The sequence below is a fragment of the Carcharodon carcharias genome, chromosome 15 (assembly GCF_017639515.1).
Source record: "Carcharodon carcharias isolate sCarCar2 chromosome 15, sCarCar2.pri, whole genome shotgun sequence".
Lineage (NCBI taxonomy): Eukaryota > Metazoa > Chordata > Chondrichthyes > Lamniformes > Lamnidae > Carcharodon > Carcharodon carcharias.
Genome location: NC_054481.1, coordinates 131003670 through 131030465, shown reverse-complemented (window position 1 = coordinate 131030465; position 26796 = coordinate 131003670). Strand labels below are relative to the sequence as shown.

Genomic DNA, 26796 nt, shown 5'->3' with positions numbered 1-26796 from the left:
ATGGAGAGACTCGACTTTCCATAAGTATAAAAATCAGCTTCTGAGGGCTCCTTAGGCAATTCTACAGGTTTTATGAATTTGACCATTAAAAACCCAGTTACACCTCGTTCAAAAAATCCCAACATTTTTTACATCAAGATTAATAGCGTAAAAGGGTAAGTTTGGTCAATTCAGTGATTTCTAATTGATGACAGCCATTGGTGGCGTGGGGGGGGGGTTGTGTGTGGAGAGGTGGGGTTCAACAGCACATTCTGTGGGGAAGCATAGAATAACTGACAGCAACTTCTGGGATTTGTGGGGATAACTGCGTGTGCGCAGATTTTCAGAAGTTGCTGTCCATTTTTGAAGAGTAACGAAGACGAACTTTGACAGTTTCAGCATCATCGTGACTTCAACATCCGGGTCATAGTGTCATTCATGACTTAATGACCTCCCAAAGCATATCATTTGGAAGCACTGATGTTTTAACCATGGTCATTGAGCAGCCAGTGTGCTCAACTCTTTGGAGTTGGGCTTGAATCCGCAAGTCTTCTGGGGAGCAGGAACACTCACAACTGGCACTGAATAGCCAGTTGATTGATATTCCTGCTATCCCCTCCACTGCCAGCTCACTGCGTATCCACAGCACGGACTTAGAGTAAATCACAAACTTACTTTGACAGTACCTTCCTAGCCCCTTGATTCAATCCAAAACAAATATCACCTGCTGAGTTTTTCCAGGTAATTCTGTTTTTGTTTTTGTTTTGGATTTCCAGCATCCAGCAGTTTTTTTGTTTTTATCATTTTGCAGGATTGGCTGATCTCACATCGGACAGGGTGCGATCCCAGAGTTCACGCTCGCCGAAAAGTGTTTTGTTGGTAACATTTTGATTCTTTGGCTGTAACGCTATTGCTTCCTCCATTACAGGGAAAGTTCCGGAGAGCGTTAATGCAAAGAGCACCCCCCCTGTCCCCACCATGACATCCGGGAATGGCAACGCGACTTCATCTGTCACTGCAAGCGTGCCCCAGAGCGCTGAGAACAAACCTCCACAGGCAATTGTCAAACCACAGATCCTGACTCATGTCATTGAAGGGTTTGTCATACAAGAGGGAGCTGAGCCTTTTCCAGTGAGTAGCTTTGAATTTAATCTCCACTCTGGGCTTCAATTTAAATTCATGAACATAGACAGTGTTGTGGTTTTGTGTAGCTGCCACTCGTTCCAGTCTGCTGCACACACAGTCTCTCTCTCCCTCTCTCTCCCTCTCTCTCTCTTTCTCTTTTGTTTGTGTGTTCCCACCCTACAGTTTAAATGGTAGCCTGAAAGTTGTTTAACTAACTATCGACATTAAGTCTGGTCTCTGGAGCAGTGTGGATGATTGAAAGTCTTCCAGCCTGTCATTTCGTGCGTCGTCTTATAAAATTTATGTCGGATGTATTTGTTCACTTGGTGTATAACAAAGCTTCCTGGATTCCTTGCTACTAATTGCATTGTGACTGACAGCATGCTTGGTAACAGAACTTTAATTGCATTGGTAGCTGAGCATTCAGTCCAGTCATCAGTGAAGCTACTGCGATACAAGTCGTCAGAACAAATTATACACAGCTGGACTGAGCGGCAGCTGACAATTGGACAATACAAATCCCCAAACATTTTGTTGGAAATCAAAAATCCTGGTAGGAAATGAATCCAACTCTGAAAGGCTCATTAGACCAGAACCAAATTAACAGTTTGGACCCTGGGCGTGCTGCTTGTTTGCTGTTTAATGCTACGTTTACATTGTACAGGCATTCAGTCCTTCTGTAGCATGGTAAGCCACACAAACAGCTGGACCTTGGCAAGCAGGCAGGGAAGCGCTTTCAGATCAGACTGTTTAAATTTCTATTTTCTTGCTGTCACACCTTCCTGACGATTGGAGAGTGTTGCCTGGAATTCCTAACCGAGTTTCTCCTGGTCTCCTGGCGGAGATTTGGCAGGACTCCTTCCCCCAGGAAGTTAAAGCTGGCCATCCACGCTTGGGGGCTCCTGTCGAAACCCGCGGTGGGAAAACCTCGAGCAAACCTGCCCAATGGGTACACGGTGGGCAGGCTAAATGTCCTGCTGGCTGATCAATGATGCTGACCTCCAGAAAAGATGGTGGTGTCTCCTTCAGCAGCACTGTCTCAATTGCCATTGCCTGAGTTGGGCCTCAACGCCACTGGAAATAACAGCGTTGGTTGGCTTATTGTACGGGGTACTGCTGCCGGCCTATATACAGCTTTCTATTCAGGTAGGTTTACTCTAACTCGCTGGGCAGGACACCCACGGGATTGGTGGGTGAGTGGGAGGCGGCGGGGGTTGGGGGGGGTTGGGGGGGGGGTGGTGGGTGGGGGTGTGGGGGCTACAACTCTGACCTTACACCTTGCCCCATATTAATCTCCATTGACTGGAACGGAGTAAAATGGGTCAGATGTAAACCCAGTGTCACACCAGATCTCATGAGCTTCCTGACTCGCGAGTTACATTTAAAATTAACCCCTTATGTTTCTGGTTGTTAAAGCATAGTGTGTGTGTGTGTATGTGTGTGTGTATGTGTGTGTGTGTGTGTGTGTTTTTGGTGGGGGGGGAGGGTCTCTTATTGCAGTATAAAAGTCAAAACAAGTTAAAAACTTGCGGGAGATTTTGCACTAATTTACAATGACATTTTCATGTCTGTACTTTTCTTCTCATCATGTTTGAACCACTTTTTGAATGATTTCCACAACCTTCTCTATCAACGCTCTCTTCATGGGCAATTTTTGTGAGTGTTCACTTTTCTATTTTACAATAATATATAATGTTACTGATTGATTTTTTTTTAACGATGTACCCTGGCAGTGTCCTGTCCTTGGCGTTTTTGCCCTGCTGCTGCTCCCCCACCTGTGTGTGTCACTGTGTAACCCGCACTAAGATTAACTTGCATGTTTAAGCCAGTTTTGCTTGCAGGACCTGCCTTGGTGTAAGTAATGAAAATGCCTGTTGAGTTGTTTCATTGTTCAGAGCTTATGGGAAATTGCAATGTCCAAGTATAGGAACAGGGAGAGGCTATTTAGCCCCTCGAGTGTGTTCCAACATTCAATGGGATCCCTTGGCCGATCTGCCACCTAACACTCCAGAAACCAAATTTGCTACATATCCCTTGGTACCTTTGGTTGTCAAAAATCTACCAATCTCAGATTTAAAATTTATAATTGATCCAGCATCAATTGCCATCCGCAGAAGAATTTCAAACTTCCAACCCTTTTTTTGCATGTAAAACACCTTCCTTAATTAAAATATGTTCCTTAATTTCACTCCCTCAAAGGACTGGCTCTAACTTTTAGACTATGCCTAGATTCCCCAAGCAGCAGAACTGGTTTCTCTCTCTCAACCCTATCTGCTCCCCGCTCTCTCTCTTCCCCCCCCCCCCAGAATATCTTGAAAACTTTGATCAAATCACCCTTTAACCTTTTAAATTCTAGGAAGTATGCCCCCGACGTTACAGCAGTGGAAGCAGCACCTCTTCCAATGTCACACTAGGGACTGAGGGCTGCGTTCTAATAAGCTAACACTACATATACACAGACATAGGGACAGGAAGAGAATCTCGATCCATCTAGCACTTCCCACACAGTTGTGGTGTCTTGTGCAACACGATATGGAGACTTCACCTCTGAAACCATGTGATTGGCAGGAGATGCTGGCACAGCAAGAGGGAAATATGGGCCCTTGGGAGATGGAAGGAACTTGAAAGGGGAAGAGCTGTAAATATATTTTTTATGAACTCACTTAGTGTGAAAGCTCAAAATAAGGCAGAACCAGGGAGTTAATTCATTTAGTGTTTGACAGAATTTTGCAGGGTGATGGGATTATGGGGTAAATACTGAGGTACAGATTGCCCATGTTCTTATTGAATGGTGGAGCAGGCTTGACGGGCTGAATGGCCTATCCAGTTCCTGGGTTACCCATTGAGCTACACAGACTAGGATGTCTGAATAGACAGTAGGGTAGTGTGGTGGTTGTGTTGCTAGACTAAAAATCCAGAGGACATGAGTTCAAATCCCAACACGGCAGTTTCAGAATTTGAATTCGGATTCATAAACACTTGGAGGGAACGTTTTGAAGAGCAATGGGGAAAGAGCAGAGGGTTGGGACTCATGGATAGCTCTTTTAGAGCCAGCACAGGCACGATGGGCCAAATAGCCAACACCTGTGCTCTATTGTTCTATGATTCTAAGGTACATTGCTGAGTTTGGTCCCTGTGTCAGTTGGACAACCGGATTCTTCATTCTCAGAATAATGAATGGCTGGTGGGAGAGTTGGGAAGAAATAGCCCTATTCCCACTGTTGGTTTCTGTTTATCGATCCTTCCTGGAGAAGGTGCCTGTGTGGACAAGATGGAAAGCAGTTGTGATGCTCATACGTGGACAATGACCCCACTTGGGGGTGAGTTACCAGGGGAAGGCTGTGGAACCCAAGACAAGAAAGAACCTGTGCTTTCAGCCAAGTAGGGAGGGGTTTGATTAAGAACATACGAAATAGGAGCCGGAGTGCAGCACTCCGCTCTTCCAGCCTGCTCCACCACTCAGTAAGATCATGGCTGGACTTCTACCTCAGCTTCACATTAACACCCTACCCCTTTCCTGCCTAAACATCGATCGATCTTGAATGTAGTCAGTGTCTGAACACACACAGATTTCTGGGGTAGACAATTCCAACGATCTACAAAGAATTTTGGTGGGGGGAAGGAAACTGCAAAAATGAGACTCATAATAAACAAACAGAAAAAGTAAAGTTTGGTGACTAAGAAGAGGTGAGAACAGACGAGTAAGTGACCAGGCAGAGGAAGATTCAATTAGTTTTAAACTGTGAAGATATTTCCCTAACAGAGAGTGTGAAAGTATCGGCTACCGAAGATCCGGTTTAACGTTACTTTTAATTGTTTTTGTATTAAACTGATGTGCTGTCTCCATTAAGTATTGAAATATCTTCAATATCCAATTTACAACTTAGCAATTTCATGAACAGCCAGATATGAAGCAAGGAGAGAGCCAATGCTGATGTATTTCTTTTGCTCCATTAGTCACCATTTAGTAAGAGCAAATGCATCAATTTAGAAGACAAAATGAGTCACTTTATCATATCCCAAAATTGGAAATCTGGAACATTCTTTCCCTCAGAAAAAAAGCTTCCGAAGCCGGGGGTCAATTGAAAATTTCAAAGCTCAGATTTTTGTTGTGTAAGGGCTGTTAAGGAATATGGAACCGAGGTGGGTAATGGGAGTTGAAAAACAGAGCAGCCATGATTTTATTGAATGAGAGAACAGGCTCAAGGGGCTGAATGGCCTCCTCCTGTCCATATGCCCTCATTTCTGCAGCCGAATATTCACATTATCCTAAAAATTGACTCCTTCTCTATCAGCTATTAGTTTGTGTCTGCACCTGGCACAGGACAGTTTGTCATGAGATTGTTGTTGTGGAACCACCTCGCTGTGACATTTGGTCACATTTCATAAAGTCAATGGGAAGTTGAATGGAGGGAGTCGTACAAATAACTGGTCAGACATTATTCGTGTTTGAATTTCGATTTGTTTAAGTAGCTCATATCCAGTTTAGGTTCGTGTTCAATCTAACCCACCTTCCTAATATCCATTTGTTATTTCTAATGTTTGAAAACATAGTTTTTGGGTGAGCCAAATGTTGCCCCAATGTCCGAGATGGGGTGTGTCAACTAATTGGTCCCTCGTGGTGTCTGTAGCGATGGAAGATTCTTTATTATTTTTAAATAATGAGACCAAATGAGACTCGATAACATTGTCTAGTGGCTGTGTCCAGACTTCGTGCCCAAATTGGCTCAGTCTTTAATTTGGTCCCTTTTTTTCTTGAAACTTTGGAATTTCATCTTGTAAATTGTCTGCCTTTCCATCATCACGTTCCTTGTGTATTTTTTTTCCTCATTCTCTGGTTGTGGGTGTCGCTGGTGGGACTAGCAATTCTAATCCACCCCTGATTATTGGTTTGATACAACAGTGTCTCGCTAAGCCACTTCGGAGGGCAGTTAAGGCTCAATCATGTTGCCATGGGACTAGAGTTCCATTAGGGCCAAAGCAGTTTCCTTCCCTGTAATGATAATCTAATGTAAGAGTCTTCCTTAATCCTACAAATCAAATTAGCTTGCAGCCTTCATAGGATAAGATGCAGGTTGGATTGGAACACTCTATTGTTTTGTTAATTCTGTTACGGACATGGGCAGGAAAGAACTGAAACCTTTGTACTCTTTCCCTTACTGTCCGTAATCAGTGTATGTGTGGAAAGGAGGGCATGTATGTTTCTTGACCCCTAAGTGTGTGGTCCGTTTTTAAACAATCAGCAGCAAGCTTTTGTGGGATTAAAGAAAGAGGATTATTTATTCACACATTCACCTCGAACTACGTCACTCACACACGTACACACACCCGTAAGATACAGTTCAGGAGGATAGTACACTTTCACAAGTTGTAAACAAGTGAATAGTTCACAGTTCACATGTTTGGTTTGTCACAGGAAAATCAGTCATTGTGGCCCGTTGAAGGTGGTGTTTGTACTCTGAAAGGGTAATTTAGATGGTTTCAATAGCTGGAACAATATATCAGGAATTATTGTAGGATTCCCTTGAAGAGATGGATATTCAGAAGGCCATGAAGTTAGTTCCTTGTAGTCTTTCTTACCAAGAGTTCAAGTTTCTTTATAGGTGGACTTGTAATAGGAGTCAAACTGAGAGACTTAAGATGCAGCAGTTCCTGGGTTTGAAAAGGCATAGGTATTATTATCTTATCCTGCAGCTGGTGTTCTCAGTGGGTGTTCTTTGCAGACTGACCAGTTTCCCTCTGGTTCTTGGGATAATAGATTTCTTTTCTGTAGCCAGTTTCGGTCACATGATAACAAGCTTAGTGCCTTCCATTGTCCACATAATGGGTTGGAGTCAGGGTGATTGATGCACAATGAGGGAATTATAGCAAACCCATCAACATAGCAGCTACAATTAGCTCACTGGAAAACCCTATTTGATAATCCACCCTCAGCTCCAACACATCTGGCAGCCATTGCTCTTCTTTTGAGCTGGTAAGGATGGTTCCTTTGAACCTGAGAAATCCATTTTACATTTGAGAATGATCCAGAGGCAGGAGTTAATCCTCTGTTTGTGCAGAAATTGCAAAAGTCAGCTGGCCTTTGGCAGCTATCTTAACAGTCTTGTTAGTGTCCCTTTTCAAATAAAAGAAACTCCAGACTGAGTGCAGTCCACCCTTATAGTTATGACTGGGACATGCCTTCACTGGGCATGACAATTGTGTGTATTTAAAAATAGCCAGATACCAAACCTAATCATTTACTCTGTTAGTTCTAACTGTAAGTTGATCTATAAATAATGCACTTACAGATTGGTTTAAACTGATACACAAAGGAAAATATCAAACTACTTATTCTTTTTCGCAAATAAACTCAAACCTCATTTCTCATTTCCATTGGAGACCAAACATCAATTAGCTCCTCTTCCCCTACCTTCCCCTGCTCTTTGAACCGTGCTGTGGGACTTTCTATGATTGCCTGAAGGGGCAGAGAGGGCTCAGTTAACATTTTATCCAAAACACAACACTCCCAACAGTGTAACACTCCCTCAATACTGCACAGACGTTTTGCCCGTCAATCACAGTATCACAGTATCTTCACAGTGCAGAAGGAGGCCATTCAGCCCATCGAGTCTGCACCGGCTCTCTGAAAAAGCATTCTACCTAGTCCCACTCCCCTGACTTATTCCCATAACCTTGCACATTCTCTCTTTTCAGGTAGCAATCCAATTCCCTTTTGAATAGCTCGATCGAACCTGCCTCCACCACCTTCTCAAGAAGTTTGTTTCAAACTCCAACCATCCTCTGGGTGAAAAAAATTTTCCTCGCATCACAGTTACTCCTTTTGCCAATTATTTTGAATCTTTGCTCTCTAGTTCTTGATGTTCTGTTGAGTGGGAACAGTTTCTCATTATTTACCCTGTCCATACCTCTCAGGATCTTGAATACTTCTATCCAGTCTCCTCTCAGCCTTCTCTTCTCCAAGGAAAACAATCCCAACCTATCCTCATATCTACAGTTCTTCATCCCAGGAATCATTCTTGTGAATCTCCTCTGTACTCTCTCCAATGCCTTCACACCCTTCCTCAAGTATGACACCCAGAACTGGACACTGTACTCCAGATGAGGCCTAACTAGTGTCTTACACAAGTTCAACATGACCTCCTTACTCTTGTACTCAATACCCCTATTAATAAAGTCTTGAAGGCAAAACTGCATCTACTGATGTTGAAATATTAACAACAAGAAAAAGAGTTTAATTAGCATTGAGAAAATGTCCCCCTCAATGACTCAGCACTTAAATGTACCATTTAGAATGACCATTGGAAGCCCGATTTGGAAAGGAGCTGACCCACACAGGGTAGGACACTTGTGGATTTAGTCCCTCATCCGTGAGTAAGTTGATCTGTGCTAGATCCCTCAGCCTCCAACATCCCAGGGCTTAAAATAGAAAAAAAAGGCCAATGTTTCTTTGTGTGTATGAATAGTGGACTGAGCTGTGATACATGCTATATAGTTAAATATTCTGACAACATTTACTAATGACTGCATTCACAAGAAGAATGGCCCCTTAAAAAGGCACCAGAGAACTGCTGTGACTCATTGAATTGTGCCCAAACATGTGCCAGTACCTCAGAGAGTGGGGAAAAGGATAAAATTGGAAAGAGACAGAGCTATGAAATATTCTCTCACGATAAGCTCATTGATTGATGCTCCCCAATAATACTACAGAATTTTACAGGGGAAGATTTATAAACTCAGTTTGTTCATCCCAGTTTATGCTTCATACATATTCCAGTTGAAGAGACTGGTTGCAGAAGTCCTTTTGGACAAATGGACAGTGTTTCAGTGGATAACTATGGTCTCCCGTATTGTTTAGATTGAGTTAACAGTAACTAAAGTGAAACTGTTGAGTGTTGCTCCCATTATTTATAACACTGGTCACTGTCACCATTTAAGAAACAGCTTCAGATGATCTGGTTGGTTGGTTGGGGGTTTGCAGTAGTGACCTGTAACCTCCCCACATTGAGTTTCTAAATCTCTGTCGTATGTCACGAAGGGGTGTGAGGGGAACAATATCTGACCATCCTTTAACCAAGCCTCCTCGTGCTTGGTTTGATATCCACTAGCGGAGATCTAGGAAAAATTTCTCATGGGTCATTTTAGAACGGAGAATGATGTTTGGCGCTGGGAGAGCTAACCCACATGAGATGCATAGAATTGTTCCTGTTCTCCTGTTTTGTAGGTTGGCCGATCTTCTTTGCTGATTGAAAATCTGGCTAAACAAAAGCAACAGCAGCAACAGGCATCAGTACAGCCAGCGGAGAAACTGCCCCAACTGAACAATACCGACTCGGAGATGGATGATCTCAGTCAGCAAGGTTTGTGTCACATCAACAGTACCTTTTATGCTGCCTTATGGAGCAAGGACTGTGCAGTGAACTGGACACCAGAACTGAACTCATTTTGAGCTTTGTTTTAGGTAGAGTTTTCTTGCATGTATATCATTTGCCATTTCCATTTCATTTCTATATGTCTAAACCTTCGATACTGCCCTTATGTAGCAGCTGTCTAACATCTGGGCAAGCTACATGGAAAATCCGGTCACTTAACAGGCAACCTTCTTTCACAACTAGTCTCTAATTTAATTTTCTTTATCAGGTTACACTGGTCAGTTGTACTGCTGCAGTATAGTGTTGGTGCTGCAGTTTCTCAATCAATCGTGACCATTCTTGCCTAACTTTATCATTGCTACTGTCCTCATTGCTACCCTCAACTTTCTGATGGACAGATTCCCAGGACAGGAAGAGCTGGTACACAAGAGACGTGAAAGGGGTAGGGATCCCTCAGCATGTTAGAGCTTCATTAACGGCCTGATTCCCGATCTGCAAACATGGATAACTTTGCTGGAGCACATTTCTCACTGGGAATGTGTACTGCTCACACGTGCATTCTGGCTTTTCAGGAAGTGAGCACCTGAAGCTATGGGCTTCATTGTTGGGATTGAAGTTCGTCACGTGAGGATTGAATTGATTGCCCTCTCTGTTTGAGTTTTCAGAAGATGGTATAAGAGGTTGAAAAGTTGGATGTGAGGCAGGTTCACTCGTACCAGAGGCACCTGCCCTTGCGCCCCTCACTGCTCTACCATACGTGAACACGCCCAGGCACACCTGGCCAGGACCTGCTTCACTAGCAGAAAGTGGCTGCAAAGATGACCACAGCATTGAACCCATAAACCTTTAACTCTTTCCAAACTATCTCAGGAAATATCAACTGTGGCGAACACAGATTCACCCACTCTGTGATTAGACTTCTCTCCATCAAATTCCTCCTCCAGTTATCCTCACGACGTTGAAATTGAGACGAACTCCACAGCTCCTGCTCCAACTCGTTCTTCCCCCTGACATCAAAACTGTAGCATTTCTTTAGATTTCTGGTTTCCCCTTTCTCCCAGAAACATTGGTCTTTGAAAACCCAAGCTTCATATTAATGACCAGTACTACCTGATTTAACTTTCCTTCCAACTTTTGTCAACTTTATTAAGGTTCTGTGTTGTGAACCTTTGGGCTTTTTTTTAATATTTTAAAGCATCTGGCTCTGGTCACTATTAAAAAAAAAATCTAATTTAGTTAAAAAGTCAGTCTCATGTGCTCCACAAACCGTGCATGTTAACTTTGTCTAACCAGCAGTTTAATTTCTTTGTCTGATGTCTTATGATAAAGTTGGTAGATTTACCCCAGTGCAGGTTAAATAGTGAAGCTCGCTTCAATCAATCCACGTTCCTTATATATTGAAGCTTTCAGTTTTAAGAATCAGATTGAAATTTGAGAAAAGCATGTGGAATATTTTTATATCTCCTTGCGCTAGATTGTTTGGCTGTAACGTATTTGCCCCCCTTTTCAATGTCCATTATTTAACTTTTCTCAGATTCAAAGGAAAAGGAAGAAGATGCTCTCAAATTGAAGTGTGAATTTTGTGGAAGGCTTGATTATGCTCATAAGTTTAAAGGATCGAAAAGATTTTGCTCCATGGCTTGTGCAAAGAGGTAAAACTGTCAGCAAAACCATGAAATACCCAAAGCTTTGCATTGGTGATTGAGGTTCACCTTTCTGAGGTTCTCAAAGGCATCAGCAAAAAATGTAATTTGTTATAATCCCAGCTGAGGTTACCCCTGGACAAGCCTGATCCCAGAGTAGAACCCAGCTTGATAGACCCTAACTTTTATTCTTTGTCTAGATACGTGGAGTAGCTACTGAACAGAGTCACAGGAGGCAGCTGATGAAATTTTAATGATAGAATGAAACATTTATTAAACAAGAAAAGATGAACTATATTACAATACTCCTTCACCTACAACTATACCTTTTACAGATATATACAGATTCATAAGGATAACACAAGTTACAAAAGCTATCTTATACTCTAATGCATACAGTAAATACACAGTCCATGTAAATCTATGGCACCCTGTGGTCAGACACACCCACACTCTGAAATCTAGTGACAGATGCCACCTCAAACAGATGCTATGGATCTCTCCTCAACTCCCCCCAGACGCTTGTCACACTGTGAGCCAACCAGTCTCACCGAATTCCATCTTTCACACCAGGGATTCCAATCTCCACTCTCCAGGACCTCACCTTGGAATCTTCTCCCAAACTGATGCTTTATTTCCGCAAGGGTTCACCTCCAGGGTTTCAAACTCTCCTTCTGATGTTCCTCTTCCCTGCATGCATTCAAGCTATGTTTCACACACTGTCTCACCTTCTCAGCCGTCAACAGTACACCACTGTTTCACATGCCCATAGCAAAGAGTTATTGACCTTCAGTTGTCTCTTTGGACTTTTTTGCCTCTTGAAAGTTGTCCTCGCTTTAAATCTGCTTTCTGCAGCTTTTTCTTTTTAAATATGAAGCTTGGAGCCTTCCTTTCTGCCTTTCTTAACTTCACTTAACAAGACCTTTTCCCAGGTTCCTGTCCTTTCTTTGACTAGAAGTCGTCTTTGGACTTTCTCTTCCACGCTCTGGATTTTTGGGTTTTTCTTTAGCTTGGGAGAGGCTATCTGTCCCCTTTGCTCCAGTCTCTCCAGCAACTTTCATAAACCAACTGAACTCAAACAGTTTCCAAAACAACTGCTGTTTCTATTCTTGTGTGTGTCTGTCTGTGGGAGGAACCTGCTTCTCTGGGCCTTTGTTGCTAAGCAACAGTACAATATTTCTACCCTTCTATGTTTACCTTCTCTTTAGGAGTCATAAAACTCCTTATTGGAAGTGCAAGCAGCTTTTTAAAGTGAAACTAAAACTGCATTTCACCTTTCTAAACACAGATCCAGAAATACAAATCAAACTCATTCCTAACACACAAATACCAATATAGCTTACTTAAGCTATCTCTATTTCTTAAAAAAATTAGAAAGTTGAGACTCAATAACTTCTCACTAAACTTTCCTAGAATTCTGCCCCCCCGGCTCACTTAGTAAATGTCCCGACCAGTGTCGATAAGTCATTCAACCTTGCAAACTGCCTGGTTTGGTCCGTGATTTGTGCTCATATCACTGTTCTGCTATGCATCAGTGCTCGGGGCTAAGGCAGAGAAAAGTCAGCTCAGGTGTCCACTGCTGGTCCCTGATGATGGTGGGATGTTGAGTTTCCCCCACCCTGAGTATATTCTGTGCCCTTGCCATATTTATTGTCCTCCAAGTGGTATTCAACATGGAGGCCCACTGATGCATCAGCTGAGGGATGTCAGTAGCGATTATCAGCAGGAAGTTTAATTTGAAACCATAAGGCATGAGCTATGGATTTCCAGGGTCACACCCACTCAACACTTAAGAAGTATTTAGATGAGCACTTGAAAGGCCATAGCCTACAAGGCTTTGGGCCAAGTGCTAGAAAATGGGATTAGAATAGATAGGTGCTTTGATGGCTGGCACGGACACGATGGGCTAAAGGGCCTGTTTCTGTGCTGTGTAACTCCATGACAATGTTAGAAATGCAGGTCCCTTTAAGGGTAAACCAGGACAAGCTCCAGAGTGAATTGAGAGTAGGTGACGCTCATTGAAGCCTGTACCTCAGAGCTGGGTTTTTCCCCAGTAGGGGGCGTTTTGTTCTTTTGGACAGGGAAAGAATCCAGAAGGAAAGAGTGGCAACTGGTATTTGTACTGAACTAGAATTAACAGTAAAACAGTTGCGACTCACAGAACGTCTTCTGCTGCCTGATTCGGTAAACGGACATCCACCTATGAAACGTCTGACCAGTGAAACTCACTGGAAAGTCCTCATGTTAGTGTTGGGTGGGTACCCAACTCCCATTTGAGTGTGATGCCTCCCTTAGTCACCAGTCACAGTTTTTTTTTTAATTCGTTCACAGGGTGTGGGCTTCGCTGGCTGGGCCCAGCATTTATTGCCCATCCCTAATTGCCTTTGAGAAGATGGTGGTGAGCTGCCTTCTTGAACCGCTGCACTTTGGATTCATACATGAGGAATTTCTAATTGGAAGAAACATTGGGGGTTTTTTTTGGTCAAAGTGTGAAAACAGACATTAGATAGGAGCCGGGCTAATAAGACCACCCATTTGAAGTCTTCATCTGGGACACAGGTTTGGTTCTAATTGCTGATGACCATAATTTGAACTTGGCTGGAGATGCTAAACCCGCTACTTTAACTCTCAGCTGCTGAGTAGAAGAAATTTTTGTTCAGCAGGACATGCAGGTTCCTCGCAGCCACTTCCTGTAAAAAGCTGAGGAGTGCACCAACTGCCGGACGGGCAGGTCTCAGGAAAGCTCAAGGACTATTTGAGAGGGCACACAGATTCTCGGAGGAGGTACTTGAGGTCCTGGGCAGAGGACATTCAGAGGAGGAGGGATGTGCTGTACCCAGAGGGGGGACAGAATGCAGCCTTGCTCTCCTGCTCTCTCCCCTGCAGCAGCTAGTGCTGCTCTGTCTAGCCTCAAGTCCTCCTCTCATCCCTCCTCCATACCAAGGGGGAGCTCCTAGCAGGATGCCCATGACCAAGCACTCGTAGTCCCCTGGTGACTCCTGTAAGGTGTTCAATAAGTGTCTTGTAGCGCAGCACTCACTCTCTCTAGGTGAAGTCCTCAAAATTTCCAGAAGACGTGTTGATAGACTGTTGGTGATGTTTTGGAAAAGTATCCCAGAATGTCTCCCAACATGTTTAAAAAGTCCCCTTCAAAGCTGCAGCAAGATTGAGTAGCACTCAGCGTTCTCAGTGATAATTTATGTATCCATCTTCAGCTGCTCACTGTTAGGGGCAATTGTTAAATGAAGTGTTAGCCACCAAAATGGCAAGCAGCCTCTTTAATGAGAGCCAACAGACAAATTAATCGTCAACCAGTCCTTTAACGATCCTCTGGGTGTTTGTTACTAACAGCCGCTTCAACCTTTGCCAACAGGCCTCATCGGCCAGACTCTCATTTCAGCTTAAAGACCCCATCGTGGTCACCACTTTAGTGCCTAAAGAGCTCACCAAGATTGCACCCCCCTCCCACTGCTCCCCCCACCCCCCCCCGCCGCCGCAGTCCGAGTGACAACCGGTGCCATGGAAACCATATCTTAATGTAAGTCACCTTCATAAAAAGACAAGGGAAAGAAATTAAATTTGTTTCACGTGTCCTGAAAGAAAGTTTTGCTGTACTTTTGAATCACTTTCCCCTTTTGATATTTCGAAATTTTCAAACACACCAACTTAGAAAGCTGAGGCACCCCAGAGAAGGGGATTTAGGAAGGTGGATTTTTGTAATTATAATTGTGTTTTTTTTTGTCGGACCAGAAATGTAACTCCACCTATTGAGGGTTCATTTCAGCAAAGGATCAGGAGAAAAAAAATCTGCAAATCTAGATGTTTAAATGTGTTCCATTTTATCTAAAGATACAATGTTGGCTGCAGTAAGCGAGTGGGTCTCTTCAAACCAGATAAGAGCAAATACTTACAGAAGAAAGAAGGAGGCAAATTAGGCCGCAGGGGACCAAGGAAGAACAGTTTACACAATGCCAATAAAGAACAACATAAAAAACAACTGAAGGTAAAGACACGTGATCAACAAAATGGCTGTAAACCTTTCTGCGTTAGTTGTATCTCGAATGGTTTTCCTCTGAAGTTAATCTGGGAGCCTTTCCAATGATGCCCATTTCAGAGGGCAGTTGAGAGGGCAAAGGGCAATTTTTGTGGATCTGGAATCACATGTAGGGCTGACTGGGTTAGGATGGCAGATTTCCTCCTTCTCTAAGGGGCATTAGTGAATCAGGTGGGTTTTTAAGACAATGGACAATGACTTCATGGTCACCATAGCTTTTCAATCCCTGATTATTAATTGAATTTAAATTCCACCAGCTGCCCTGGTGGGATTTGAACCCCTGTCCTCGGAGTATTAGCCTGAGCTTCTGGATTACTAGTCCAGTGACTTTACCACGACACCACCATCTCCCCTTAAGAGATGCAAAGAAAAAGATTGATTGCTGAGCAAAATTATTTTTTTAATTCATGAGATCACTTCACTGGCTGGGCCAGCATTCATTGCCCATCCATAATTGCCCTTGTTCAGAGAACATTTTAGAGTAGGAAATTCTATGGTGCCTACGAGGCTGAAGGCACAGCCACCAGCGGTGAGGCAAAGAGAGTAGAGGACGGGCAGGGAGGTGGGAATCAAAGCACAGGGGCGGGCAGTGGGGTGGAATTGTATTGCTGGAGGAGATAAGAACTGGGGAGGGGAGAGTCCCTGGAGGGATTTGAGTACAATAATGAGAATTTTAAATTGAGGAGTTGGGGAACAGGGCACCAAAGACGAGAGTGATCAGCAAGCAAGATATGACCTGGGTTATGAACCGTATTGTTGGACAAGCTTTATTGGTCCCTTAATCGATATCAAGATGATTGATAAAGTTTACATCTGAAAAGGTACAGCAACCTTTTTAAGGCTGGTGATCGTCTGTATTTTGTGAGGCTTTTCTCCCGAACTCAGGCTGCTGGTTTCTCATGTTGAACTTGGCGTAAAGTATCACAGGTGATTGATCTGCGCTTTGGAATCAAAGGCTCAACACCCAAAAAAAAAGTCAAATTGAAGGGACTGCCGGCTCAGATCATGAACTCTGGTTTGGTCAGGACAGTGTTAAATCGTTCCAGCGAAAATTCCAATTAGTTATCAACAGGGCTGAGCTCAGGAAAAATTAAAGCAAAGCTTTACCCAATTGGCATTTGAATAGCCACCCTCCACAGTCGCTGATTGTGTTCAGACACTGAGTTTTCCGGCTGGGCAGTTCATGCTGAATAGCAACATGAATAAAGAAAGCCCTAGAGATGGACACAATACACACAGCTGATAGACATTTCTAGCCTCAGGGTAGAGGAAAGAATAATAACTTTGCTTAATAAAGAACACAACTGGTGGAGAATCAAAAATCCATCGCCAAGAATATAATTACAGTAACGGAGTGAAAGGCGTAAGTACCAATAAATTAATCCTCTCTCCCAGGCCAGTGTTCTTGCAATATCTTTCCCATGTATTTGTGCACAGTCCCACTGCCAACCCTCGTCCAGTGCTGCTCAGCTCCACAATGCAATACACCCCACTAAAATCATGCAGCTATATTGTCTTTACAATATGTGCCATGCTACAACAGCAACTTTCATTTTTATAGCACCTTTTTAACGCAGTAAAATATCCCAAGGTGCTTCTCAGCACCGTTATCGAACAAAAATTTGACAAGCTGGAACTGTAACAGTAGAACATAGCCCATGTCTGGGAAATCGACATGAGCCATTCTCAATGCTGTCAGCGTATTTTATACATTGAAGAGCAGCAAGCTGGATTGTCCTGACGGCCCAATGGGTAAACGCATTCTGTGCTGTGGCACAAGAGCATTATAAAACAAGGACGTTCGCAGTTTAGTTCCGTGGTTTGCAATGTGAGTGATCTCTGTGTCGCCTGGGCTATGAGGCATTGATTCCCACTCTGAATGTTATTCCAGTGGCTCTCTGCTGGGAGTGTGGCATGTGTATGTCAGGTAGCAATAGGATCAGATTTGGTCATGATGATGCCTCCCCCTCCTCACACTCTTTCTCCTCTACCTCCCCCCCCCCTCAAAAACAGGGAAATAGCCTGATGATACTTACAGTCCAGGCTGACACACGAAATGGCCACATGGGCGAGGAACAGAGAGCTGCTAGAGCTTGTGGAAACGTTCTCCACTCTGTGTCCTTGCCTTCAGGGTGAGAGTAAAATGAAGGCAAACAATATTCTCCCCAATCTGTCTCAAAGGTCCTGATCGGAGCTGGTGTGGGGATCCACAGATGCCGACACCCTCCTGGCCTTTATCAGGGGGCAGTTCTGAGAGTTTAGATGTTGAATATTATTACAGATTTGAATCGAACCATGGACCTTCTCGAAATGTACGGTGCACTGTGCCAATCAGATCGGGCGAGCTCACATACATGTTTCCTGTTGGAGCAGGCAGCTTACTCATAGAATTGTGCAGTTTTTGATTCCTGGGAACAAATGGCTGCTCCTTATCATCCACATGCATTTGTAACAGGTATGGAGAATCTTTGCTGATGGATCGTGCTTTCACAAGAAGGTCCGCTTTGAAGCAACTACATTTCAAAGAACTCATAATTTTTTATTCATTCGTGGGATGTGGGCATTGCTGGCAAGGCCAGCATTTATTGCTCATTCCTAACTGACCTTGAGAAGGTATTGGTGAACCACTGCAGTCCCATGTAGTTTGGATGCACACAATACTGTTAGGGAGGGAATTCCAGGATTTGGACAGAATGACTGATATTTTTGAACTCTGGGCTTTTCCCCTGACGATCCTGTAATGATTATCTCGGTTCACAGCAGCCGCCAGCTAATGTCGGGTTAAGTCAAGAGGATTCGAGCAGAGGGTCAGATAACTCCAGCTATGAAGAACCACTGTCACCCATCTCTGCCAGCTCATCCAGTTCACGGAGGCGCCAGAGTGAACGAGAGCTGGATATCCATGATATGAGGGTCCGAGACCCAATGGGAATCAGTCATCACTTCCTGCCTAGTGATCCCACCAAGTGGAATGTAGAGGACGTGTGTGAATTCATCCGTTCACTGCCAGGTAAAGGGTTTTCATTTCATCAAGTCTGTTTAAATTTAACTTGGTTGGGGGTAGATTTAAGAAGCTGCCTCTGTATAATTCAAAACTTGTCTTGAAAACTTTCAATTTGTAGCTGCAGTATATCCTTTATCGTTCTTTTGTGAGATCAGTTTTCTCTATTTTCCCCTTTCTGTTGGGGTCCCTGGATCTTCACTCAGAGAATAATCTGCTCCTATGACCTTAGTTCCCATGGCGTATGTGTGGCCTTCTTACTATTGGATGGTGCAGTGGTTTAGAACTACCCACTATGCAGTGCCATCATGCCAGCTCTTGGGTCTTGCTGTACTTGCTGTGCACCTACCTGCCCTTCTAAAGGTGCTACCTTACTCAGACATATAGCTCCACATGCGCTGGCCTCTCTCGTACCCTCGCTGATTGCCTTTTCTTCAACTTTGTGCCTGGGTAGTGAGTGTTGACAAGTATTCAAGCCAAACCGGATGCTGCTCTCTTCTGAGTCCACATACTTCAGCTGCACGGAGGGAGAGAAATGAACTTTTCTCTGCCTCTAGCCATGATACCAGTTGTAATGTCCCTGATTCTGCCTAGGCAACCCAGCACATTCCTTTCTGATTTGCGGGGTTGTCTAGAATGTGTAGAAAATGGAACAGGAGGAAGCCATTCTGTCCCTTAATTCTGTTCCACCGTTCAATCCAATCATGGCTAATCTGTATCTTAACTCCATTGACCTACCTTCCTTAACAAAAATCTGTCAGCTGAGTTTTGAGATTTTCAGTTGACCTAATCCCAGCAGTTTTTTGGTGGTAGAGAGCTTGTGTGAGGAAAGGCTTCCTGATATCACCCAGAACAGCCGGGCTTTAATTTTAAGGTTCTGCCTCCCTTGTGTGGGACTCTGACACCAGAGGATGCTGTAGACCTCTATCTACCCTATTGAATCCTTTAGTCATCTTAAATATCACAGGTGGATGATTCCTTAATTAAAGGGAATACAATTCCAGTCTATGCAATCTTTCTTTAAAATCTTCACTTCATTCTGGTGAATCTGCTGTGCAGCCCAGTGCCCAGAACTAAACACAGCGAGCTCCAGATGGGGTTGAAACTATAGCATAACTTCCACCTCTTTATATTCCAGTCTCATTGAGATAAAGGCTAACATTCCATTAACCTTTTTAATTATGTTTTGTATCCGCTCATTCGCATTTGGTTTATTTCATAAGCACCAGCTCCTTCTATGTTTCAATTTCATTTCTTTCACAGTAATACTCCCAGGTTGGGTGAGATACGAGGTGGTAGGTTATAAATGGGTTTGATAGAGTAGACGTACAGAAAATGGTTCTGCTTCCGGGGTGGGGGGAGGGGGATTGAGTAACCAAAACTAGGGGTCATAAATCCAAGACAGTCACAAATAAATTCAAGAGAAACTTAACCTTACTCAAAGTGGTGAGAATCTAAAACTTGCTACTACAGGGAGTTGCTGTGGTGAATAGCAGAGATATATTTAAGGGAAAGCTGGATAAGCACATGAAGGAGAAAGGAGTAGAAGGTTGTGCTGATAGGATGATTTGGAGTATGGTGGGAAGTTTGTGTGGAGCATAAACACTGGCAGGGACTAGTTCGCCTGTTTTTATGGTGTACATTCAATATAATTCGCTGTCATCACTCCTTGGCTCTCTAAAAGGATAAACAATAAGTATGGCGATGACTTTGTTGTCCCCTAGCATAGATTCATCATTTGGAAGACTAGACTCCCGACAGTTTTATTACTGCTGGGACTATAACCAACGGGAAAGAGTTCCAAAACGGAACACATCGCACTGCTCATTTTACAATATCGCAGTGGAAAGATTGAGTTGCTGAATTTTGAGATCTTTTGTTTAAAATTCCCTTTAAAAGACTCTGCTCCTGAAATGTTATGACACAATGCCTGTACATCTTAACTCTTTCACTGTAATCTTTTGTGATCTTGTTGCTCAGAAGGCCCCTGAAGCAAGCACCCATGGAATTTTATCCTGACGCTTGCTTCAGGAAGGAAAACACACATTTTGTTGAAATTCTAAGAGCGTGTAAATTACGGGACTGTCAAGTTTTTGTATGTGCTCCTCTTCAGGTTGCCAGGAGATTGCTGATGAATTCCGGGCACAGGAGATTGATGGCCAGGCCCTTTTGTTGCTGAAAGAAGATCATCTCATGAGTGCCATGAACATTAAGTTAGGGCCAGCTTTGAAAATATATGCCCGAATCAACATGCTGAAAGATTCCTAACCGGAAGCAACAGGACATCAAGAGGATCATTGGACAGCTGGAGTAACGGCTATTCTACAAGCCAAAGTTTCTGGTCACTGTGATGGTAGTGCTCTTTGGAAAGAAAACTGAAGTGTTGTACTACAAGCTGCAACTAAAATGAGCACAGCAACAAAACTACTATTGGCTTCATGAGAAGCTCTCATTCCGGGTACAATATTTCCCAAATAAGGAAAAAAGTGCTATTCCACAAGCAAAGCTAAATGCAGAAATATTGGCACAAGGAGCCATTTCACAAGGTGATCCGGTGTTGTTGAGGGTCCAGACACTGACTCCTTACAGAATGTAGTGACCCTGCCAGTGGTTGGCTATTGGACAGCTCACTGCCCTCCTGAAAATAGTTGCTTTTTGGAACTAGATCTGTGCTGAGGTTGGTCTCTGTTTGAACCTGCATGTTTAGAAAATTAGACTTGCTTTAGAATGATTTGATAATCAACAGATCTATTTTGTGATCTTTTAATGTGCCTGGAATAACAAAATGGTGCTGTAAAAACGACTCTATTTGTAATCGTAAAAGGCAGGATGATTTATTTGTGTGGATGTTCCTGTTTCTAGAACCTTTAGATCATATAAAAGAAACAAGTGACTTAACTTGCTGTCTCTGCAGCAGTTTGCTTTACAAACCTCAGCTGAAAAGATCGCCCGTAAACATTCTACTTCCCAAGAGAATCTACATCCAATTACATTTTCCAAATCCGTTTTTTCCCTCCCTCAATCCTTCTTTCCTAAGCTATTCAATGATTCAGACATCCGAACAGCCCAGAAAACATACATTCAAGAGGTAACTGATTAAACTGAAGGATTTGGCTGGCCAACAGCTGGTTCACATGATTTAGTGAGAGGATCTGAACTGCATTCCCAGCAGGAGCAGAGGATTCACAAAGTGGATGAGAACAGAGTGAATAGCTTTCTCGCTCTGTATGGAAAGATGCCGAGTACAGTTTGTCCACTTCCCTGTACTTGACCCAAGTGGCAGCTCCTGATAATCGAATCTGGGCTGGGAGTGGCAAGAGTGAATCACAGCCAGTCACAATCCTGTCCTTACCTAATGCCCTCATGCACAGTTCCATTATTATCAGGAGTAGAATCCCTAGCTGATTTCCTTCCCCCTTTCAGCCTCCAGAATCCCAGAAGCATTGAAGCTAAATGAGCATGGCTGCCTTGGCTGATTTTAACCCTGCAACTTTTCCAGCCCTATGGCTCGCTCAGTCTGCCTTTTTACCAACTGAATTCTCCCAAAAGCTTCCAATGATATACTTTTGGTAAAATTGGTGTGGTTATTAGTGCAGTGCAGCCATAACCACTGTTAGCCAAAGCTCTGTAACCAATGAGTTGTAACAAAGTTAGTCACTTGACCACGTGCAGAGTTTGGAGTCCCATTTGGCAGCATACTCTTTGTGGTGCAGTGCATCATATGTTCTTCACTTCAGAGAATGCTACATTGCTGGCCCAAAGACCAGCTAAACTTCAAATGTGGTGAGACTATAGGGCAAGATATTGAAATGTAACTTTAGCCATTGGTTTTTATTTCTGTGTAAGTTGCAACATATTTTGTATGTGCATCTGGTCACTTTTCTACTCTCAGTCTTGTTTTGACAGTTTTTAGGTTGAAGGTCTGATTTGCTTAGATGTTCAAGTACACATGAGAGTCCACAGTTGCCATGGACGATTCACTTCAAGTGGCTAATCTTGAAAAAAAACCTAGGATTACACCCAGCAATTAAGATATTATATTTTATTTCTGGTCTGTTAACTACTTCATACCAGCCACAGAAGGTTAAGTGTTGGCTGCCAAACAAATCCTTTATTTCTCTCCCTTGTAAGAATTCCATTTTATTCTTTTGACAAAAGAAAAATGTTTCTAAGTTGTTTAAGATTTGGAAAGACGCGGAGTCTGGGAATGTTTAGCTCTTAGCTCCCTTAGTAACTTTGCTCAATACTGGCACTTTCACCGTTAGAAAGTCTGCACCGTTATTAAGTTACAATGTGATAGACGTGAGTAATGGATTAGGATGCCACTGCTACATTCTTTTATCCTGGAATCTTGTTTGGCAACGAGTGCCCTTTTAAAGGGTGATGTGTGTGTATTCTGAGCTTATGAAATTATATAGCATTTTACAGTCCACTAGTCAATCACCCTTTCTCTAATTATAGTGACTCTGCTCCATCAGCTTCCATAGAAGGAAATCTTAATATTTTCAACAATACAAATGGAAAGGCTACAGATGACCAAAGACAGTAAATATTCAGTAATGTGGTTTATGATACTTGGTCATTTCTCTATTTTCTGTTTGTTTCTCCGTAGGGAAAGTACTGTGGTAATTACATTTCCATGTTCATTTGTGCAGAACTTGAATTTTTATTTCCGTGAAGGATAACATTTGCATAAGTCATTTGTATTTTTTTTAATCTTTGAATAACTGTGTTTCATGTATGTATTTTTGTTAAAAAGTATTAGTACTGAAATGTTTTTTTGACAAAATAGAAGACACCTTAAATAACTTGCAGCTCGATCCATACAAACAGTATTCAAATGAATAAGCTCCACTGTCTTTAAGTGAAAATTATTTTGAGCGCCTCAATGGCTGAGTGAGTAAATGCGCTGCCTGGTATGGTACCTGTACAAACTAGGTAGCTCCTAGGTTCAGTTCATTCGTGGCGATGATAGGACACGACAGCTGGTTTTGGTCCCCCATGGGCTAGACAGGAGGGCAAGGGAGGAAAATTGACCATGGTTCCTGCTTCTAGTCAATATCCAGTGATCCGTGCTGGAGAGTTGGATAAGGGCAGAGCCAGACTTGGTTGTGATAGTTTCCTAAGTTGCGTTGGCTGAGTGAGACTGAGTGACTCACCAAGGTACCCACATCAGAGACAGCCACTTGGGTGAGGTGCCAAGAGGGCCACCGGTGTTGGTCAAACCATATCGCAGCAAACCAGCACCTTCAGGGAAATGAGTGTGGAAATTTGATGGGCAAGGACTGTCTCACCACCCCCCCCCCCAAAAGAAAAGGTGTTTGCTTGTGGACTTGGGAGTCATATATCAGCCTTGCAGATCGGAGGTCTCAGGCCAGTTCCCTTGTTTCCCTTCAAAGAAGTTCACCAAAATCAAATGATTCGAAACTTGTTGATAGATTTGGCAGATGGATCGATTAATTAGAAATATCAGCTTTTGTACATCTTGGTTTTTACAATACCAGATGTCGACCCTATTGACGTTGTAAGTGTTGCCCTCTATGAACGACCATCACACAATTTGTTCCTTCGATCTTTTCTTATCCTGAGAAATTGGCAGGAAAAGTAGCCTTTCGGCATTCTTAACTATATATTTTCTCTTTTTTAAAGTACTGTCTATGGCATAAGATATTACTTTAACTGATGTATCTATGCATAACAAAGCAATAAACATTTCAGTACTAGTAGCTGCTGTTTTGGAAGGTGACATTAAGATTTTTTTCGGCCAAGTTACAAAACTCAAATGGAGTTACTTGAAGAAATTGAGCCGGATTTTAGTTATTTTGCCCTAATTTTATATTTTTTTTGTTAAACTCCCTTAATTTCTTTTTTTTAACTAAAAAGCAACAAAATGCATTGTTTTAAAATGTACATCACTCTGTAACGAAATGTATTTTTTTTTACATTCTAAAGCCATTCTCAAGACCTCTTTGTTAGTTCAGTGCCTGCCTCAGGTTTTGAATTATATTTCATGATGCATGTACATGTTTTAAAAGCTACATGGATATTCATTCAAGGGGTTCAGTCTGTTTGCAATATATGTCCTTATTTCACCAAACCTTTTGCTGAGTTTTCAGTAGCTGCAGGTGCTGTTTATGGTGACTGATGTAAATGTGAATTGAAATAGCAGTGTTTACATTCCTGCAAGATGTCTTGTTTTCCTGTTAACGGTGTGTGTAGCCAGGCTCAGCACTTGCTGGTGCCTGGTTTTTGTTATCTTTAATAATGTTCTAATTGTTACATTACATAAACAGAGTAAATTTTACGCCAAAATTGACACCATGAGCTCCTATGGATGCATTGAGAACCTGCTGAATGAGGTTGCAATAAATTATTACTGAGCTGTTCAACTTGTAACAGAAGTAAAACACAGCCCGATTGAGTGATCAATTACTTCTGACTGCAGACAGTTTTTTTCCATTTCTTGTGTTGGTACGTAATAAATTGATTTAAAAAAATATTCGGTGGATCTTCATTCATTTTTAAAAGCTTTATTTCCAAAGCCCTAATTTTAACCAAACCCACCCAGTATCAATGTGGCGAATGTGGGACAGAGATCCAGGTGGATTTGAGCTCGGAGGAGGGCTGAAATGAAACAACAGGAGGACATAAAGATAACAGCTTGGTGAAGTGCATAGTACAAAGTCAAACGGGGACCATCACATGAGTAGCAGTGCCCATCCGATATGCCTTGCATTTACGTTGATGGACTGCAAATCAGGTGGCCTCCCTGATCAGTTTCTAATCCTCAGTGCTCCTCTGTGCTGCATTCACTCAATGCAGGAATAGGAACAGGTGTAGGCTATTCAGCCCCTCGAGCCTGTTCAGTTGGCATTCAACTAGATCACAGCTGGTCAAATGCCAGCCCCACTGGCAGCCTATATTCTTCTGTGTCAGTTGGCTGGGTTCTCACCTTTGGTGCAGAAGATTGTGTGATCAAATCCCAAAGCAAAGTGTATTTACTACAAGCTTTGTGGTAAGGGGGAGCTGTATTAACAGAATTAGCTTTGAGTGAATGATCAGGAAAACTGATTTCCTGTTCCTGGTGTTCAGGTGGTTGTTAAAATAATGAAGTTTAAGATCCGGTTTAAGAATTTTTTTTTAATGGTTATTTTTGAAATGCTTACCCTTATCACCATAATAGGTGCTAATCAGTTTATTGCTATTCCATTTAAGCCAGATGAAAGTTCTTATTATCTTCCAGAGTGTAGCTATTGTAATGTACAGTCTAACCTTTTTTAAATTTTTAATTTAAACCTTGTATGTTTCGATGAGATTGCCTCTCATTCTTCTAATCGCCAGAGAATATAGGCCCAATTTACTCAGCCTCTCATCATAGGAGAATCCCCTCATCCCACTGACCAATTTAGTGAATCTTTGTTGTGTTGCCTCCAATGCAGGCTCCCTTAAATGTGGAGAACAAAACTGCACACAGGACCTCAGCTGTAATCTCACCAAAACCCTGTACGATTAGCGCAAGGTTTCTTTATTCTTGTATTCCAATCCCCTTGCGATATACCATCCAGGACCAGGCAGCCCCTGAGGGGAGGTGGTAGCATAGTGGGTGTTGCTGGACTGGTAATCTAGAGACCTAGGGTAATGCTCTGGGGCCTTGGGTTTGAATCCCAGCACAGCAGATGGTGGAATTTGAATTCAATAAATAGCTAGAATTAAAAGTCTAATGATGACCATGAAACCATTGTTGATTGTTGTTAAAAACCAATCTGGTTTGCTAATGTCCTTAAGGAAATCTACTGTCCTTACCTGGTCTGGCCTACATATGACTCCAGACACACAGCAATGTGGTTGACTCTTAAATGCCCTCTAAGCAAAGGCAATAACTGCTGGTCAAGCCAGTGATGCCAAATCCCATGAACAAGTACATTTTTTTTAAACTTGATTGACGCCACATTCACAAATATACACTCCCTCCACCACTGACTCACAGAGGCAGCAGAGTGTGTACCATCTACAAGATGCACTGCAGGAATTTGCCAAGGCTCCTCCGACAGCACCTTCTAAAACTGCCACCATCTAGAAGGACAAGGACAGCAGACACATTGGACCACTGCCACCTGGAAGTTCCCCTCCAAGTCATTCACCATCCTGACTTAGAAATTTATCGGCCGTTCCTTCACTGTCGCTGGGTCAAAATCCTGGAATTCCCTCCCTAACAGCACTGTGGGTGTACCTACACCACAGGGACTGCAGCGGTTCAAGAAGGCAGCTCACCACCACCTTCTCAAGGGCAATTAGGGATGGACAATAAGTTCTGGTCCAGCCAGCAACACCCATGTCCTTTTGCCTTGCTAATTGCCCACTGTACCTGCATAACTTGTGTCCCTTCAATGAGTACACCCAAGTTTCTTTGAAAATCAACACTCAGAAGTTTCTCACCTTTTAAAAGATATTCTGCTTTTTTTAATCTTCACACATGTATAAATAACTTCACACTTCCCTACATCATTCTCCATCTGCTATCTTGTTGACCACTCACTTAACCTTTCTACATCTCTTTGCAGCCTTGCTGTGTCCTCCCCACAGCTTACAGTTTCACCTAGCTTGGTATCATCAGCAAACTTG

General features: G+C 42.8%; 1 protein-coding gene across 1 annotated transcript in view; it reads left to right on the top strand.

Moving 5' to 3' along the window:
• Window positions 1–24671, top strand: part of LOC121288481 (polyhomeotic-like protein 2) — a 558331-nt gene extending 533660 nt beyond the window's left edge. The window contains exons 16-21 of the mRNA XM_041207022.1: window positions 908–1110; window positions 9329–9464; window positions 11011–11128; window positions 14969–15122; window positions 17934–18183; window positions 20288–24671. Of these exons, the coding sequence (XP_041062956.1) occupies window positions 908–1110; window positions 9329–9464; window positions 11011–11128; window positions 14969–15122; window positions 17934–18183; window positions 20288–20442 (1016 nt within the window). The 3' untranslated portion in view covers window positions 20443–24671. The remainder of the gene's footprint in view (window positions 1–907; window positions 1111–9328; window positions 9465–11010; window positions 11129–14968; window positions 15123–17933; window positions 18184–20287) is intronic.
• The last annotated feature ends 2125 nt before the right edge of the window (window positions 24672–26796 follow it).